This window comes from Calliphora vicina, chromosome 4 (genome assembly GCF_958450345.1).
Source record: "Calliphora vicina chromosome 4, idCalVici1.1, whole genome shotgun sequence".
NCBI lineage: Eukaryota > Metazoa > Arthropoda > Insecta > Diptera > Calliphoridae > Calliphora > Calliphora vicina.
The window spans coordinates 97,560,639-97,580,587 of NC_088783.1; the positions used below are offsets into that span (position 1 = coordinate 97,560,639).

At 32.3% G+C, this 19,949-nt stretch overlaps 1 protein-coding gene across 1 annotated transcript; it reads right to left on the reverse strand.

Moving 5' to 3' along the window:
* Positions 1-3,161: 3,161 nt before the first annotated feature.
* On the reverse strand, positions 3,162-19,572 carry parvin (beta-parvin). The gene is made up of 7 exons (XM_065509096.1): positions 19,371-19,572; positions 17,403-17,492; positions 17,180-17,334; positions 17,005-17,121; positions 6,267-6,451; positions 4,176-4,534; positions 3,162-4,110 (listed from the first exon to the last, which is right to left on the reverse strand). The coding sequence occupies exons 1-7, from the start codon at positions 19,489-19,491 to the stop codon at positions 4,034-4,036; spliced, it is 1,104 nt and encodes a 367-aa protein (XP_065365168.1). The 5' UTR covers positions 19,492-19,572; the 3' UTR covers positions 3,162-4,033.
* Positions 19,573-19,949: the final 377 nt, after the last annotated feature.

Below are 19,949 nucleotides of genomic sequence, written 5' to 3' on the forward strand. Positions count from 1 at the left end.
TAAATTGCTAAAAAAAAAATCATAAAATAGTGTATAGAAGTGTAATAAAGTGGTTCGGTCTGTATTTAGTCGGAAAATCAAAGGTAAAATTTCAAGTATTTTGATGTATATAACAAGTACGTGTGAAGAAAGTAATTATTGTTACTCTCAGCTGCGCCTCTAGTTGTTGTTGTAACAGTTCGACTGTACCCGATTGTTCTTTCCTGAAATTATAAGAGTGAATATTTTAATTATTTGTGTTGATGTCAGTAGGTGGAAGTGGGAGCTGGAGAAACTGCGCCACCTCAGTTGGTCTTAACCACAGGTCTATGGGGCGCAAATTTGTAGACCTGGTGGGACAATTAAATAAATGTATTGTATCGTGAGGACTTTGATGACAGGCGGGGCAACGGTTTAAAGTGCCAGGAACGATACGTTCTCGGTAGCAGTTGAGGAAACTGCACCAACCGGCTCTTAATTGTGCTAATATAGTTCTTGTATGCCTTGGTAATTGTCTCTCACAATCCGATATCGCAGGGGGGTGTTCATTTAGGACTCTGTTGCATGTGTAGCCATTAATGGCTTCAGTAACCGCCGTTTGATGCAACAATTTCCGAGCACTTGCAATAGACAATCTGTCGACGTCCGATGGTATGACGTCTTGGATGTCGCTGCGAAAGTGTCGAAAGTCCATCCGGATGTGTCGGGGAAGAGGATCCTGCATCAGAATCTGATGGTTGGGGTGACTCGGCAGATGGCATGCCAACAGGAACTGTCTAGTCAACAACACATTATGTTGTCTGACCGACAGTAACCTGGTCTCCTCATGTAGATGATCCACATTCGTCATCTTGACGCAACCGGTTGCGATCCGGAGAGCATTATTTTGGGCCGTTTGTAAACCTCGCCATTGGGTGTCACTGAGGAAAGAGGTCCATACTGGGGCAGCATAGTTGAGAAGAGAGCGACCAATTGCCTTGTATGTCGCTACAATCGTCTCTTTGTTCATGCCCCAAGAGGTGCCAGCTAGAGCTTTAAGGACCTTGTTCCTATTTTTAACCTTTTGGTTGATGTAGGTTGCGTGCCTTGAAAAGTGAAGGAGGCTGTCGAAGACTACCCCTAAAATTTTCGGGTTTTGAACCGTGGGGATAGTTCGACCTTCGACTGAGATGTTGAGCGCCGTCCTTACTTCTTTAGTCCAAGAGGTGAAAAGGGACACCGAGGATTTCGGAGCAGATAACCTGAGTTTGCTTTCCTGAAAAAAGTCTGTTATGGTGGCCAGGTATCGGGTGATTTTGGCACTTATGTCGTCGATGTTGACACCTGATGAAATTATAGTGCAATCATCTGCATACGACACCATAGAGACATTTGGGGGGGTTCAGGTAGCTTGGCAAGATATATGTTGAAGAGCATCGGTGATAGTACTCCTCCTTGTGGCACGCCCATCTTTATCTTGCGGTATTTTGATTTCTGGCCTCTGAACTCGACAAACGCATGTCTTCCACATAGATAGTTGGCTATCCAGCGTTTGACATCATTTGGGAGTGTGGAGTTCACGATGTCATTAATCAGTATCGAGTGATCGACCGTATCGAATGCCTTGGATAAATCCAGTGCGGCGACGATGGGGTGGTGTATTTAATATACTTGGCAGTTGAGGTGGAGTTCTTGCCGGGGTTTGTTGTTGTAGTAGAGGCAGATGTTGGGGTGTCTGCACAACACTGTGCGGGGTGAATTGCACAGATGTGGCTGGGGTGGCAACTGTCGCCGGGGGTATGTTTATGCAACAGGGGCTAAAAAGCTATTACTCCAGTCCTTGTGCGAGCGTAATCCAGAGCATCTTCTCATATGGCACCAACTTTTACAGCCGTTGCACTGAATTGATGTTATATTCCTTCTAATTACGTCCTGACAAACAGAACATGTCCATTGATTTGAACAGGGTCCGCTGTGTCCGGGGGTTGGGGATTGGACAAAATTTTGTCCGGGGGGTGGAGTTTGGACACGGGATTGTGGGATCGCAATTATGGGGGTAGTGCTGGGGTTTTGAGGCTGCGTACTACAACAAGATCCTACGAAGCTGGGGTTCCAGTCGCGGTGACTGGTGAGTCCTGAGCACCTTTTCAGGTGACACCAGTTATTACAAACGGTGCATTGTACTGAGGTGGTGTTACGCATTATGCGTTGTTGACATATTGAACAGAGCCAAATACTGGGACCTGGATTCTGTTCAACGCCGGCTATAATTAAAAGGATTTTGAGCAAAATTGCCGACATGTTTTGCTCACCTGGGGAAAAAACTTTCGGTTTGTACAGCTGTCGCTGAGTTGACAATCTTTGGCCGAATATGATTCGGGTCGTTCCGGAACGGAGATCCAATTGTCGTGGGAACGGCGCCTCTAGTTGTACCCTATGCTATCAAACTTGAATAATATAAAAATACAATTATTATAATCAGCTCAATTATGAATAAAAATTCCCCGGGAGTTTTGTTCCTTTTCTCATTTTTCCTATTCAAATTCAATGGGAAAAAACTACCTACAGCGGAATTTTTTTATTCATAATTGGGCTGAATACATGTGTAAATGCATGTTTCATAAGAAAAATAAATAGATTCCAATATACATTTTTACTTTTTTTAAAAAAAGTTTATAACAATGGAAAATTAGACTAAATCTTTCTACAAACTTTTCAGAAAAATATTTTGTCACCTGATTTAAATATTTGATGTTAACATCTTTCTTTCATCTGTATTTAACCCAATTTTTTTACTTGTCAAATATACGAGAAAACATGAATTTTAATTTTGATGTTTACAGCAAAAAAAAAAACACTCCCTCACAAAAAATAATTGACTTTTTTGAAAAATGATAAAACTATATGAAAGATATTTTGTATTACTCAGTTCAAAAAACACGGATTTTGAGTTATGACGTTGTTGCAGCAAATGAGCGACATATTGATGGTGGGTATAAAAGATTCGGTACAGCCGAATATAACTCTTGTTTTTTTTTCGTTTAAAGATACCCATACGTAATCATTCCCTTCCTGAGAATTAATGTAATAAATATAACACTTAAAAATGTGGTAATTTTAAGCATTACAAAAGTATTTATATGAACGGCAGAATTGTCATGTGAAAAAAACACTGGAGGATTCGAAAAACACCTCAGTCTGGATATTAGTAAAAACATTGATATTTTATTAAAAAATAAATTATTAGTAAAAAATATAGTTGTAAAAAAAATTGTATAATACATGTATGTTAAATTTTGTTAATAAATAAATATTTTAGCAATTTGTTTCGTTTAAATCAGTTTATGTGATATTTATAAAATAAAGTCCTAACCTTTATCATTAAGAAAGTTTAATTTTGCGACAATTTATACATTTTATCTAGAAAACAAAGATTAGAAAAATTATTCATAATCAATTTTTAAATTTATCAAAGGTTTTTAAAAATGATTTTTTATGGCAATTTTGTTTTATAAACCTTTTATAAATTAAAAAATTAATTATGAATATGGAGGTAGATAAATTAGCTATTTTATAATTGCCATGATTTTTTATGGCAATTTTGTTTTATAAACCTTTTATAAATTAAAAAATTAATTATGAATATGGGGGTAGATAAATTAGCTATTTGATAATTGAAAGCTGTTTGAAAAATATTTCCATCGTGGTATAACATGAAAGATAAATATGGACAATGTGCCAATTCCGGTTACAAAGACTTTTTACTTTTTTGATTAAAATAAAAAAATGAGATATTAAAAATTTGTTGTGTTATACTGGTTTAACCACCTAACCCCCATTATCACAATGTTTAAACCTGAAGTTAAAGTGAAAGTTTTCATACATTTTTCATACAAATTTTTTTAACCGACGGGTTAATTATAAGTCAACACCTTGTGTTAATGGGGGTAAAAATTTAAATTTATTTTTTTCTGAACAATATCACTAAACCGACTTGTTTAATTTTTTGTTGATAATTTGTAGATAGACGAAAAATAAATTACGTATGTATATGTTAGTCTTACAAGGCACGATTTTAAGCATAGTTTCTAAATGTTGTAAACAAACTGTACAACACACGCAATGTTGATTTTAAATCCATATTGACAATATCTGTAAAAATTATATAATTTATATTTATTTATAGTGGAATTTATAAGAAAAATATTTAAATATACCTTCAGGGCGAGCTTTTGGTTTTGGTAGCCCGGCATCTTGCATTAAATCGAAAGAAAACGCTACATTGCTAACCATCTGCTCGGTATCTTGTGGTGTCAAATGAAATTCATAAAGAGGCACAAAAAATCCGCCTAGTAAGCCCATTAAGAGACACAAATACACACCATCTCGGAAATCGCTATTCAAATCACTTATTTCAAAATTCAACTTCGACAAGTGCTTGTTTACAAATGTTATAAGAGACTTTTTAACAACAGCCAATTTGTCGGGAGCGCAATCAAACAACGTATCGAAAGCATCTTTTTCGCACCGCATACCAACGTCATCGTATTCAGATGTTATTTGTTCCTGAAACTTTCTGTTATATAAAAATAAAAAGTTTGTTAAATAAAAAAATATATATATATATGGGGGATTTCATGTCAAGTGAACCAACTTTTGAAATCGATGTCTTCCGATCGGGATGAAATTTGCACCAAGGTTAGCTCTATTGGATAGTAACTCAGACACAATTTTTCAACAACATCGGTCGAGAACTCTCTGAGTTATAGGGGGTAAAATTTTGACAATTTGGTCAAACAGGGGTTTTTTCTTATCCATGTAACTTATTACCTATTGTTCTTAGCAAAATGTGTTCCAAATAGTATAGATAGCTATTTCTTCGATCTTTCGAAAAAAAATATTTAAAAAAAAAAATAAAAAATTTTTAATATTTTTTTTCCGAAATCAAAAACTTTTTTGACTTTTTTTTTAAAATACGCTATTTTTTTTTATTTTTTTTTTTTCTTAAAATAAAGTTTAGATATTTTCCTTGAACACCTACTTGGTCGCTTAGTGGGATGCGAGTGGGATATCTATCAAAATAAATATTTTGTAACTCAAAACATAAAATTTTTGACTTTTTTTGCAAAATCAAAAACTTTGTTGACTTTTTTTTTTCAAAATGGACCCTTTTTTAATCTTTTTTTTTAGGTCAAACAAAAGCTTAGATATTATCCTTGAAGACCCTTTTGGTCGCTTAGTGGGATGCGAGTGGGATATCTATCAAAATAAATATTTTTTAACTCAAGACTTAAAATTTTTGACTTTTTTTTTTTGCAAATACGATTTTTTTTCCAAATGGGCCCTTTTTAAAATTTTTTTTGTAGTCAAAAGAAAGCTTAGGTCCATTCCTTTAAGATATTTTTAGTCCCTTAGTGGGATGCGAGTAGGATATCTATCAAAATAAATATTTTGTAACGCAAGACATACAATTTTTTAATTTTTTTTTGCAAAATCAAAATTTTTTTCCAATATGGGCCCTTTTTTAATTTTTTTTTTTGCTCAAAAGAAAGCCTAGGTCCATTCCTTTAAGATATTTTTAGTCCCTTAGTGGGATGCGAGTGGGATATCTATCAAAATAAATATTTTGTAACGCAAGACATACAATTTTTTAATTTTTTTTTGCAAAATCGAATTTGCAAAAAAAAAAGTCAAAAATTGTAAGTCTTGAGTTAAAAAATATTTATTTTGATAGATATCCCACTCGCATCCCACTAAGCGACCAAAAGGGTCTTCAAGGATAATATCTAAGCTTTTGTTTGACCTAAAAAAAAAGATTAAAAAAGGGTCCATTTTGAAAAAAAAAAAGTCAACAAAGTTTTTGATTTTGCAAAAAAAGTCAAAAATTTTATGTTTTGAGTTACAAAATATTTATTTTGATAGATATCCCACTCGCATCCCACTAAGCGACCAAGTAGGTGTTCAAGGAAAATATCTAAACTTTATTTTAAGAAAAAAAAAAAATAAAAAAAATAGCGTATTTTAAAAAAAAGTCAAAAAAGTTTTTGATTTCGGAAAAAAAATATTAAAAATTTTTTATTTTTTTTTTTAAATATTTTTTTTCGAAAGATCGAAGAAATAGCTATCTATACTATTTGGAACACATTTTGCTAAGAACAATAGGTAATAAGTTACATGGATAAGAAAAAACCCCTGTTTGACCAAATTGTCAAAATTTTACCCCCTATAACTCAGAGAGTTCTCGACCGATTTCAAAAGTTGGTTCACTTGACATGAAATCCCCCATATATTTATTTTTATTTACTTACTGTGCATTTAATACACCTCCACTCTTTTGAGCTATTACTACAGTAACAAAAACATTTTCTGGCAGACGTATAGGAGCTCTAAAGTGGCGTACCAAAGCAACCAAGAGATGTAATATAGCAACAATATTCTTAGAATGTACGCTTTCCACAGACCACTTCGGTATTTTTTGATGAAAGCCCAATGTCTACAAATTTAGAATAAAATAAACATTGTTTCTTTTTTAAATAAGATTTGTGGTAAGTTGAATTAATTTTCATAAGTGATCGTAATTTTAGATATTCAGTGGTTGACAAAGCAATGGAAACTTTTCCAAATATCCCATATGTAGCCGAAAATTTAAAAATGTTCGTTATGTTAGCGACAATAATTTAAGTTGTGTTTATTTCAGCGATAAAGTGTATTTGCAATTTTTTCTTCGTTTTGTAGCTGGAACTATCGTAAAAATAATGATAACACAATTAAAAAATAAGCCGAATAATAAGAGGAATTTGACGATTAGACTACTTATTATTCTACTGGAAGAAGTACTTATTTTTGTTCGCGATGTCCCAAAAGTAATCCTTTACATTTTGGACGGAAATAAGTTATTTTGTTAGAGTAAAATTATGTATTAACAAAAAAAATAAATAAAAAAAAGTAAGTCGCAGCCACGTGTCGACCCAACAACCTTCCGACTGCTAGTCAACGTTGTACTCACTACACCACTGGTTAATTATTTCATTTCTGCTTTTCGCTTATTTTGATATTTTGTAGACAGAGATATCATATCTTAAACAATCGTTAAAAATAAATTACTGAATCACACTATAGTTACTGCAAGCGATTATTTATGTCGATAAACATTACAATTGTCGGTTCGTTAAAAGTTAGTGAATCGCACTAAAGTATTGGAAATCAAAATGGCAATATTTTACAAAATTGGCTTCATGACCATTCTTTGGATATCACAAGAATTTGTCATAACACACCATCATTTCCAAGCGCAAACTCATTTTTTGATCACTATCTTATAAACGCCTCTTTAGTTAATAATGACACACCTAACTACAAGATCTCATCGCTCCCATCGTTCTCAGATCATTTTCCATTGAAGCTGGAAATAGACATGAATGCCACGGATATATTACTTAACAATCCTCGCCTTTTTACATCGTACAAAAAAACCGACTGGAAACGTTTTCAACGGGACTTATCAATCAATTCCCATATTTTAATGCCTCAGAATAACAGAAATTTGGAAAATTCTGAACATTTTCTTTCTTATTTTATATTGAAAACAACAAATAAATTTGAATTTTTTTATTGTTTTCAATATAAAATAAGAAAATGTTCGTTCGCATTTAGTGAGCCAGGCCCAAAATTATTATTAGAGATCTTGTTAATATCGAACAAGCTGACATTTTTAACAAGAAACTAAAATGTATCAAGCCGGTACCTGCTGCCTTTAGACATAAATCTCATTTCTGCAACAGTCTCTGTATTAACAATATTACGGAAACCAACATAGAAAATCTTCCGGCTAATCCTGTCGCCGATATAGTCCAGCGTTTAGGATCACACATAGAGAATATATCTCATCATATATACTCTTTCAATGATGAGTTCAACTCCCTAGATAATGAGGACACATACCATTTTACAGATGTCTGCAATATTAAATCGATTATAACGAATATAAAAAATAAAAAATCTAGTGGACTCGACGGAATTTCCAATTTCTTGATAAAAAAAATTCCCAGATACAACTCTTGAGCTTTTGACTATCCTTTTTAACAACTGCCTCAACATCTGCTATTTTCCACGGGCATGGAAATTGGTAAAATGTTGCCAATTAAGAAGAAAGACGGTTCTAACAGAACGGAAGACTTCCGTCCAATATCACTGTTGTCAAATATTGGCAAAATGCTTCAACAAGTAATTGAATCAAAACTAGAGAATGAGTTTTTGATCGACCCAATCTCATCACATCAATTTGGTTTTAAACGTTTACATTCCACCCAACATGCCCTAATGAAATTCCACGATGACATGACTGTGAACCTGAGGAAAAGATGTTGTACGATGGCCATATTACTGGATATCCAGAAGGCGTTTGATTACACCAGTCATAAAGGCATTCTGTATAAACTGGTAGAACTCGCGGTATATCCATTTCTCGTTAAACTTTTTAAAAGCTTTTTTACCGACCGGAAATTTTGTGTTCAAATAAAAGACAATGGCCCATAATCATAGTCAAACACTAAAGTTCTTTTTAAAAATATCTTTAAAATAAAAACCTGCTTTTTATTAATTTGCAACCGTAGTCAAAATTAAAGTGTTTTAAATTGAACCGACTTTAACTGGTTGCCACCGCAAATGTAGAAAATGTTTTCATACAATATACAACAAAAAACAGACAAGAGGCAACCCTGAACAGCTGACATACAAAATTAAAAAAATTGGAAAAATGGAAAACATAAGAATAATATCATAATTACGAAATTTTGGTACTAATTTTATTGATAACTGTTAAATAATTGCAAAATCTCTACCAATATCTTGTAACTTAAACATTTTTTACTTTGTGACGAACTTTTTTACTCGGCGAAGAACAGCTGATGCTGTTGTTAAACGAGTTAAAAACAACTTTAGCTAGTTTTATATTTAGAGTCAACTTCAGCGTCAGAAGTATACTTTAATCAAAATATGGAACTGCCTATCGAAAAAAGGTTTTGCGATGCAGTAATCGACATTACTATGTAAGTGCCCATAATAATTCAGTATCTTAGAGTGCCCATAGTCTTTTCCAGACCACGAACATCCAGCATTCAGTCTCACAGCAGAGTTGAGAGCCATTTGTATCACCATCAAATCAACTGGTAACCAATTCTATTAAAATGTACTTTATTTTTGGCTATGATTATGGGCCAATGATTCCTCATGTGGTTTTGTGAACAGTGGTGTACCTCAGGGTAGTATACTTACTCCATACTTATTTAACATATTTTTATATGATTTACCACACACAAAATATAATTCTACAGCTATTTTGTTTATAGCCACAATGAATCACCATTAGAAGCGCTAAGAAACACTGCCTCTCATTTGGCTTCCATTTGCAGTTTCTACAATAAATGGGAAATTAAAATAAACGCTGCAAAATCGAAGGCCATATGTATTAGGAACGCATCGGGTAAGTGCGCTGACTACGTAGTTCCTCAAAGCAAATGACTACTTCTCACATTAAACGGGATTGAAATACCCATAAAGGACAACGTAGTATATCTTGGAGTTAATTTCAACAAGCTCTTTAAGTTCAACTGCCATGGACGAACTCTGCTAACAAAAGCTAAACGTATTACTGCGATGTTCTCTAGGTTGCTGAATAGTGTTTATCTTCCCAAACAGACTAAACTCCTCCTGTACAAAGGGGCAATAAGATCTATCTTAACATATGATTTCCCAATATGGATTACCATATCTCCAACGGTTGCGAAAGAGTTGGAGCTATTGAAAAGAAATATCCTACGTAAATGCATAAACTTTAACTTTCAAAACTCATTCATCTATGAGACTGCATCTATAACTCCATTTTGCAAGTATTCCCTGGATATCCAGAGGAAATTTGTTGAGCGACTCTCAGAACATGAGAACCACCTAATGAATGTGATCTATGAGTCACAAAAAGATATCGACTGACATAGCCGCTATTATCTATCTCCTATTGAGATACTTAATGAGGAGATTACTCTTGACGACGCTTCCTACGTACTGCCGGATTTCTACGAGAAATCTGTCTCGGGGATACATAGGGGCTGATATTTTATGGACTAGATTCCTTTTGAATACATCTGTGATATTTTTATTGTAATGCATACTGGTATAATAAATGTTTGTGATATTTTTATATACTTTAATATTGATTTTAACCCTTTCAGTGGTTTTGTCGAATATATTCGACATTATAACATACTATGTTTCTATGCGCTTTTACTGTATAATAGTTTTAATTTTTTTGTTTTAAATAAAAGACAGACACAGCAGAGAGACAGACTTGGGAGCAACCAAATACAAAACATTTTATTTTACCTGGATTCAGCGTATTCAATTAGCATAAATATAAATTTTCATACTTTTAGCTCGACAAAATTATTTTTGACCCTGAAAGGGTTAATACCAATTTATGAGGAATGTGGGTGGTTAATTAATGAGATTTTTACAGAATATTCTATTTATTGACTCCCAATTGAATTGGCCATTGAAGTCGATCATAGTTAGATTTAAGATATATTCCTATTTTGTTTATTCTAACGGATAATTTATTACAGTTATTTAATTTTAAAAGTTTTAAGACCTTTCGGTTATAATTAGTCTAATGTTAACAATCTGTTAACTTGAATTTGTTTCTTTATTATAAATTTACTGTCGTGTTACCGTTATTGACAGTTTTGTTTGTATTGTATACAGTGGTTGACAAAACAATGGAAACTTTTCCAAATATTCCATATGTAGCCCAAAATTTAAAATATTTTTTTAAAATAAATTTTTTTTTTAGTATTTTACTTGTATAGTTTTATTTATATAAATTAACTAAAAAACAAACAACATAATTAATTATATTCTGAAAAATGGAACAAAATTAAACAAATTCACTATTTCGCTACTGACAAAACAATGGAAACTTTTAAACTTCTGTGTAAAAGAAGTGTAAAACGAAAATAATATTTAAAAGAACGATGTAAAAGCATCCTGGTTACAGTTCTTTTATTTTATTTTTAAATTTTGGTACTTTTTCACAATTTCTTTTTCTAAGTTTTTCGCATAATTGCTTTTTTTCAAAGTTAACGAAAATGGCCTAAAATTAGAAATAAGTACCCGAACAGTTAGTCGCAGGGCAAATGAGGCTGGTCTTGGTTGCTATCGTTCTGTGAAAAAACCACTCATTTCTAAAAAGAACCGTTCTGCTCGTCTACCATTTGCCAGGGATCATTTAAACTGGTCGATACAGAAATGGAATACTGTCCTCTTATCCGACGAATCCAAATACTGTGGGAGAAAAATCGAATTCCACTTTATAAAATATATTTTGTTATTTTATTCTAATCAAATTGTTTCTGACTTTTGAGTTTATAAAATATTTTGTATGAAAAATATTTTGTTCATTGTCTAAAAATCTTTGTTCAATAAATATACGTTTTTAAACTTTTATAAATAATTGCGGACCTCTAATAGGTTATGGGCTTTAACGCAATGGATTTAATGAAGACATCTTTCGCTAAACTGAATGCAGACAACTACCATCTATGGAAATTTAAACTGGAGTTGGTCTTGCGCAAGGATGGTTTATGGACTCATGTGATTGATGAAGTTCCTGTGACGCCTGATGATGTTTGGAAACGTAAGAATGAAGAAGCTATTGTGATAATTGGTCTATCAATTGAAGACAGTCAACTGATGTTAATCAAAAAGGCTAAAAGCGCCCATGAGGCATGGGAGATTTTGCGAAAACATCATGAAAAAGATACACTTGGAACTAGTGTGCGCAGATGTGAAGCAGATTTGCAGAATGAAATATTCTCAAGACACAAATATATCGGAGCATATAATGAATATGTAGCTGTTATTTGAAAAATTGGAAGCTGTTGGTGAAACATTTTCTGAACGTTGGTTAGTGGCTATGTTATTAAGTAGTTTGCCACCTTCTTATGATACGCTTGTAACTGCTTTGGAAGCAAGAAAGATGGAAGAACTTACTCTAAATGTGGTGGAGACATGTTTAATTGAAGAAAGCCAAAGAAATTCACAGATGCCACAAAATTTGGTGTTAAAAAGTTCCAACTACAAAGATAATCAAAACATGTAATTTTTGTAAAGCAAAGGGTGACTGTTGGAAATTAAAGAAGACAAAGAATAATAAGGCAAACGAGGTAACAGCATCCAGTAGCAGCACAAATAATAATTTTTGTTTTTCTTTGAGCAATGGTTCTTAATCGTGGGTCCTTGATTTCGGAGCAATTTGCCATATTTGTTCAGATCGTTCAATGTTTTCAATGTCGGATCTCAATTTTTGTGAGGAAGTGACAGTAGCAAATGGTCAAAGTGTAGTAAGTAGTTTTAAAGGTATATGTAAAATATCATTATGCAATTCCAAAGGTGAAATCTCCGATATTGATGTAAATGATGTGCTGTTTATTCCGTCGTTTTACGGAAATCTGATGTCTGTCAATAAAATATTAATTAAGAATTTTCAAGTGAACTTCAAGGGAAATCGTGGCGTTATTTCTACAAGTTATGGTAAAGAAATCGGTGTAGCTGTTCTAACAAATGGCTTATATCAATTAGAAGTTAAACAAAAGGCCATGGCGGCAACATGCAATATGAATAGCTGCGTTCATTATTGGCACAAGGTATTTGGACATCGTGATATTGATGCAATAAGAGAAATGGAAAAGAGACAACTGGTAAGTCATTTGAAAATACGTGACTGTGGAGTGAAAAAATTTTTTGATGTTTGCATTAATTGTAAAATGACAAAGGCACCATTTAATAAGCAAAGTCAGTCAAGATCCGAGAAGGTTTTAGATTTAGTGCATACTGACGTTTGTGGTCCAATGCAAACGATGACTGCAGGAAAGAAACGGTATTATTTGACATTTATTGACGACTATAGTCGTTACACAGTTGTATACTTGCTAAATTCCAAAAACGAGACTTTTGAGAAACTCAAATTTTATCTTGAAATGGTTAAGAATGAGTTCTCTAGATATCCGATGATTATAAAGTCTGATAATGGTGGCGAATACACAGCCAAATATGTCCGAAATTACCTTGATTCAAAAGGTATTCAGTATCAATATACTGTTCCCTATTGCCCTCAGCAAAATGGAATTGCTTAAAGGAAGAATAGAAGTTTAACTGAAATGGCCAGGTGTATGATTACTGAAGCTAAATTACCAAATACGTTTTGGGGAGAGGCCATTAATACAGCAAATTTTATTCTGAATAGGTGTTATTCAAAGGCAATAGATAGTACTCCTTATCAGTTATGGGAAGGAACGACTGCTGATGTAGAATATTTTAAAATTTTTGGTAAAAATGCACACGTTCTAGTTCCTAAAGAGAAACGTCAAAAATTAGATAACAAAACCGAAGTTTTGACTTTTGTGGGATATGATGATCACTCGAAAGGCTATCGAATGGTTAATTTGAATACGTTTAAAAGTCACAGTTAGTCGTGATGTCAAGTTTATAGATCAAGAGGCATCTACGGATAACAGTTTAGTTGATCCCATTAAGAGTCCTGAAGTATATGTTGATTTATTAAATGTAATCTCAAGAAATAATGAAATATGTTCTCAAGAAGGTAGTAATGGAAACATATTGTCCGATGACGATGCATCATATCAAAGCCTAGAGGATCTCGCAGTTGTGGATGAAAAATCAAGCCGCTTAGTTGATGAAAATAACCCATCGGTGGAGAATAATCAACATGAAAATTTGGTCGAACAAAATCCTCAAGAGATTCGTACATCATCTCGAAGTACTAAAGGTAAACAACCAGATCGTTTTGGCTATAATGCTGTTTCTACAAGTAATGATGTAGTGGAACCCAAATCGTATAAAGAAGCTCTAAATTCAAAAGAAAAAGACAAATGGGTTGATGCAATGAAGGAAGAATATACATCTTTAAAAGGCTCAAATACATGGGAGTTGGTAGCTGCTCCAACTAATGCAAATGTCGTAAGTTTTAAATGGACATTAAAAGTTAAACGTGATGTTGAAGGTAAGCCCCAGAGGTTTAAAGCACGTTTAGTTGCTCGTGGTTTTACACAAAAATACGGAGATGACTACGATGAGGTTTATGCACCTGTTATCAGACAAACAACATTAAGAGCATTATTGTCAGTTGCTGGTGTCAAGAAAATGTCAATAGTCCATTTTGATGTGAAATCTGCATTCCTTAATGGAGACCTCAAGGAGGTTATATTTATGAAACAACCGCCAGGTTTTGAAGAAGGAACTAAACTTGTATGCAAGCTGAAGAGGAGCATTTATGGACTCAAACAGGCTGCTCATGTATGGAATAAAACATTACATGATGTCATATGTTCAGGTGGATATAAGCAATCCAATGCTGATTCATGTTTATACACAAAATACACCAACGAGGAAGGGTTAGTCTATATTTTGATTTACGTTGATGATATTTTGGTTGCAAGTCAAAAGGAAACAAGTATTGTTAGTGTAGAAAAATTGTTGTCGCAAAATTTTGAAATAAATTGTCTTGGAAAGGCAAATCATTATTTGGGAATTGAAATATTTCAAAATGAAAATTTAAATTATTGCATTCGTCAGTCAACATATATCAAAAATCTTGTTAAAGAATTTGTCTTAGAAGATTCAAAAATTTCTCAATACCCACTAGACCCTGGATAAGGTAAAACTGAATCTGAGTATATGCTAAATAACGAAAAATATCAAAAACTGATTGGATCATTATTGTACTTAAGTGTTTTTTCAAGAACTGATATTGTTGCGAGTGTTTCAATACTTGCGCGTAAAGTTAATTGCCCTACTCCAGAAGATTGGTCGGAGTTGAAGAGAGTACTTAAGTATTTCAAGGGTACTGAAAAATATTTTTTGAGAATGAGTTGTGAAAATGTCAATCCAAACATATTAATAGGATACGCAGACTCGAATTGGGCAGAGGATAGGGTAGATAGAAAATCTAACTCTGGTTATGTTTTTCAGATTAATGGTGGTACAATAAGTTGGTCATGTAGAAAGCAAACACTTGTCGCCCTGTCGTCAACAGAAGCTGAATTTATTGCGTTATCCGAAACGTTCAAAGAAGCGATTTGGATAAAACAGCTCTTAGATGACATGCACACACCACAAAACTTTCCAATTGTAATATATGAAGATAACCATATAGAACTAAACACATTGATACCAAGGTTCATTTTGTAAAGGATCATATCGATAAAGGTCATATCAGATGCGTATACTGTCCTTCAAAGGAGATGTAAGCTGATGTAATGACAAAGCCGCTGTCGAAACCCCAATTTACGAAATTGAGATCTTTATTACGAGTGGAATCCAATTGAGGAAGGGTGTGGGAGAACAATCGAATTCCACTTTATAAAACATACTTTGTTATTTTATTTTATTCTAATCAAATTGTTTCTGACTTTTGAGTTTATAAAATATTTTGTATGAAAAATATTTTGTTCATTGTCTAAAAATCTTTGTTCAATAAATATACGTTTTTAAACTTTTATAAATAATTGCGGATCTCTAATAAATACAATTTAAGAGGCAGTGATGGGAGAACATTTGTAAGACGACCAAAGGGAAAAATATTAGATCCAAAGTACACAAATAAGACTGTAAAGTTTGGCGGTGGCAATATTATGGTATGGGGATGTTTTTCAGGGCAAGGTATGGACCCAATTCATATTATAAAAGATACCATGACAGGTATAGGATACATAACCATATTAAACGATGTTATGTATCCATACGCTGAGGAAAATATGCCCTTAGTTTGGAGATTCCAACACGACAACGACCCGAAACACACCTCTAGGGTTGTAACCGAGTGGATACAATCCAACAAGGTACGTGTCTTGAGTGGCATGCCCAATCGCAAGATCTCAATCCCATAGAAAATCTATGGGAAATTGTAGATCGTAAAATAAGGACCCAAAATTACACCAGGAAGGAAGATTTATCGGAGGCAAAATATTTTAAAGGAGACCATTGACTATTTAGTTCAATGCATCGTCGATGTGTTGTAGCACTTATAAAAAATAAGGGATACCCAACAAAATATTGAGCAATGTTTAGACCATATTTGTTAAAATAATATCTAAGTTTCCATTGTTTTGTCAATGCCGTAATAAAGAAATCTTTTAATTTTGTTTTCTCATTTTTAGAATTTAATTAATTATGTCCTACAAAAATGTTAAAATTTTTTAAAAAATTATTTCAGATTTTAGGCCACTAATGAAATATTTGGAAAAGTTTCCATTGTGGAAATAAGTGAAATGAATTCCGAATGAAATTTCGCAATATATATTCCCAATTTTATATAAAAGATGATAGAACGTAATTATTCAATATTCAAACTAAAAAAACGATCAGTGTGACTTATGTGTATCGTACAAACATCACAAATTATACATACATATAAGAATCAGCTGGTTTCAATATGGTAATAGAAAATAAACCAAAGAAAATGTCAAAATGGTTGTGGTTTTATTTTTTCCATTGCTTTGCACTTTTTTCTTCTATATTTCTACGATTTTACACACAGATTAGTACTATATGTAAAATTTTAAAAAAGCAAACTTTAATATTGATTTTATGACGTTTTTTGATTATCCTGTAAAATAAATAAAAGTGCAGTTACGTCGATATTACGATATGGAGGTTGCGTGATTGCTAGATTTACTTCTGGATTTAAGTTTGATTGAGAATTTATAATTGGACGTAAATACCAAATACAATCACAGAAACCGAGAGGGATATAAAATTCTGTTTCTTGTAAATAATATTGTATATCAATCAAAATTAAACTAATATATAAGCTTATTTTTTAATATTTATGTATTTATCTTAGAATTGTACATAAGTATTCAATTTGTAAATGCAATGTTGGTATTATATTGCAAAAATCTAATTAAATGGTCAAATAATAGTAATACTATTTGTGTAACAACAGATAGATATTAAAAAATAAAAAATGCTACTTACATGATTAACTGCATTTAAAACAATATTAAGTTTCTGCCGCTGTCCTTCTTCCGATTGAGTCACTTCTAGAACATCTAATTTTTTGCCAGTTAACTTTTCCCATAATTTATGCAACACCTACAAACCATTTTATTTAGTTATAGGATTATATTCGAAAATTATATGACAATATTACCTGCCCGTCGTACATATCTTCATCAATACTTTGAACAATAATACGCTGTTCAGCTAGCTCATCATTTATCCAATCTATTAAAATCTGCTGAAGTTTCAATACCTCAGGATCGCTTATCGACTGAGGATCAATTACAGCACGCTGCTCATGATCACCTATGTTAAGTATGTTAAACAATTGGTGATTAACAGTTATATTGAAAAGTTAATGACAATAAACTTACGTAGGGCATAATCTTCTGGAGGAATGTCAAATTGACTGGGAGCTCCTGGTGAATCTATTGCATGTTTACCCTCTTCCTGAACTTTTTGCACTTCAAATATTATATTTAGACAATTAAGAATAACGTTATTTAAATAAAAAAATATGTGCATATTTTTAAAAAATGTTTTAATTTTTATAATTCCTAATAGTGTATATTGAAAGAATATACAATTCCAATCATATGTGTATGCATATTGGGTTCGCATAAAACTTTTATAAGAATACTAGCATATCCATTTTATTTGTTCATTGTCTGCAGATAGTGTTATGTATTGTCATATATGGATCTTTTGAAAACAATTAAAAAATCATTAAGATTTGTTTTATTTTAAAATAAGATTTTTGTTTTATTATTTTAAATAGCTATTTGTTTTAAAATTGTATGTTTTGTTTTTTAAATGTCTTTGTTATTATTTATATACATTGATAATTTTCAATTATTTGAATGCATGTTGTAAAAAATTTTTCAAAGTTAAGGCGTATTGAATAAACATTGTTATATTTAATGTCGACTTTGAGGTTAGGTTAGGCTGTTTATTTTCTGAAGGAATTTGTAATAGATTATTACAGATAGAAACAAATTACAGTTTTCAAGAAAGTAATATCATACCGTATGGTTATTTGCAAGAGAAATTGCAGTTTGTGTGCATGTATGGGTTAAAAATAAAAAAATCGCAACAACATCAAGCAACAGAATGAAATATTTGTATTTTTACGCTCTATTGTTTGCAACTAAATGGGTTATTTGTATTTTTTACGCTCTTTCTGTGTGTTTTGTTTACTGTCGGGTTGTGTACGTGTAAATTCACGAAAATGTTCGTAATCTCAACAATATGAACGCCTACCAATGATCTAAAGATATATCACTTAGCCCATGCAAATTCCATTATTTATGTGGGAGCAGTGATTTAAGATTGTTTTGAAACATACAATGCAAAAACAGCTTCCATATTTCTCCTGCAACCAATCAAAAAGTTGAATCCACTCACTCCTAAATTTCCGCTTTGTTTTGCAACTTTATTCACTACAAAAAAGTAAAATTATAGATATTTTATTCATATTTATTTTCTATCATTGCCGTTTGATGTTTGGTTTTCTCCGTCAGCATCAATTGCCAGTCTTGAAGTTTTTGAAAGATATCTAAAAATACTACATATTTTAACTATTAAATAAAATTGTAAAAAAAATAACTTTTCTGCGGCCTTTTGTTTAAGAAATACAAGTGTTTGTTTACATTTAATTTGCACTGACACTATGATTTTGATGTTTTTCATATAAATGCAAAGATGTTATACATTTAACAGCGTTAACCCATTTCTTACCGCCGTGTGTTTGAACACACGTTTATCATTTCTTAACTTTGAGTAAATATAAAACACAGAAATGATAACATAAGAAGTTCCTGAAATTTGTATCAAAAAATTCCAAAGTTTAAATTTCCGGTAATTTATGAGTTAAGTTCAATAATCAGGGTTTCCAACTATTTTATTTCACACATGTTTTTTATTTGTTATCTTTAAATTTAAAAACTATAAATTTTAAAAATATTAATTGTATTTCCTACCAAAAAATTAAACAAACCAACCAAACTACCAATCGTACTTGTAAATAAAATCTACCACTTTTGGTCCAATTGGACCAAAGCGGCAACGCTGATCTAAAGCCAATTTTCAATAGTAGTGGTTTGCAGAGCGAGAGAAAATATAAAATTTTCCATTTTCCAACAAGATCAAAGTTCCCAAATGTACCCATTATTTTGACCGTGACTGTATGCATAATAAAAAAAACAATGACGTAATGGATTTTATAAACAACCATCTGCAACAATACATATTTGTTTTCCAATAAATTAAATCGCAAATCTAATTTTTTTTGAAGTTACTTGTTCAAACCATATTAAAATTCAAAAAAGCTTTTGTTTTTTTACCTTCTTTAGTTCCTTTCTTCCTTCCTAATGTACTAAACTTATCCCAGAAACTTTCTTCTTTTTCTCCCGATTTAATTGCATTGCTTGAATGAGGCGATTTTGGTCGGCTTAAGGTGCTCATTTTTATAAAAATTATAAGTAAACGAAAACAATAAATCGACGATAAATTAAATAAACTTATCAATGAAAAATTTCGTAAACAGATATTAAAATGTATATCAAGCCGAATTTATACAGGGTGGTGGCAGTTCTACAAAAACACGATTGGTGTTACCAAATGTCAAAATCTGAATTGAAAAATGAAAAGAAAACTGTATTAAAACTTAATATAGTGTCGATATTTGAATAGTGTGGGTTTAACTTATTTATGTGAAAAAAATATTTTGTTAACAAGCATTAAACATGTAGATATTGAAATATAAAACATGCTTTGACAAACGCTAGAACCAAACAAGCGAAAAAGAGTAAACATCTGTTTGAATGACTCCACCTTGATTTATATGGTTTATATTGGCAACGCCCAAGGTGCATTTAATAAGGTGCCATCGGCAGCACAGCTGATTATAGAAATAGCACGCA

What these genes read in the sequence shown, in the direction of transcription:
- parvin (XM_065509096.1), bottom strand. Translation starts at nt 19,491, where the DNA reads ATGAGCACCTTAAGCCGACCAAAATCGCCTCATTCAAGCAATGCAATT. An exon ending in AAGATATGTACGACGGGCAG is followed by an intron (nt 17,122 to 17,179) that starts GTAATATTGTCA and finishes AATGGTTTGTAG; the next exon opens with GTGTTGCATAAATTATGGGA. An exon ending in ACCAAAAGCTCGCCCTGAAG is followed by an intron (nt 4,111 to 4,175) that starts GTATATTTAAAT and finishes TAATTTTTACAG; the next exon opens with ATATTGTCAATATGGATTTA.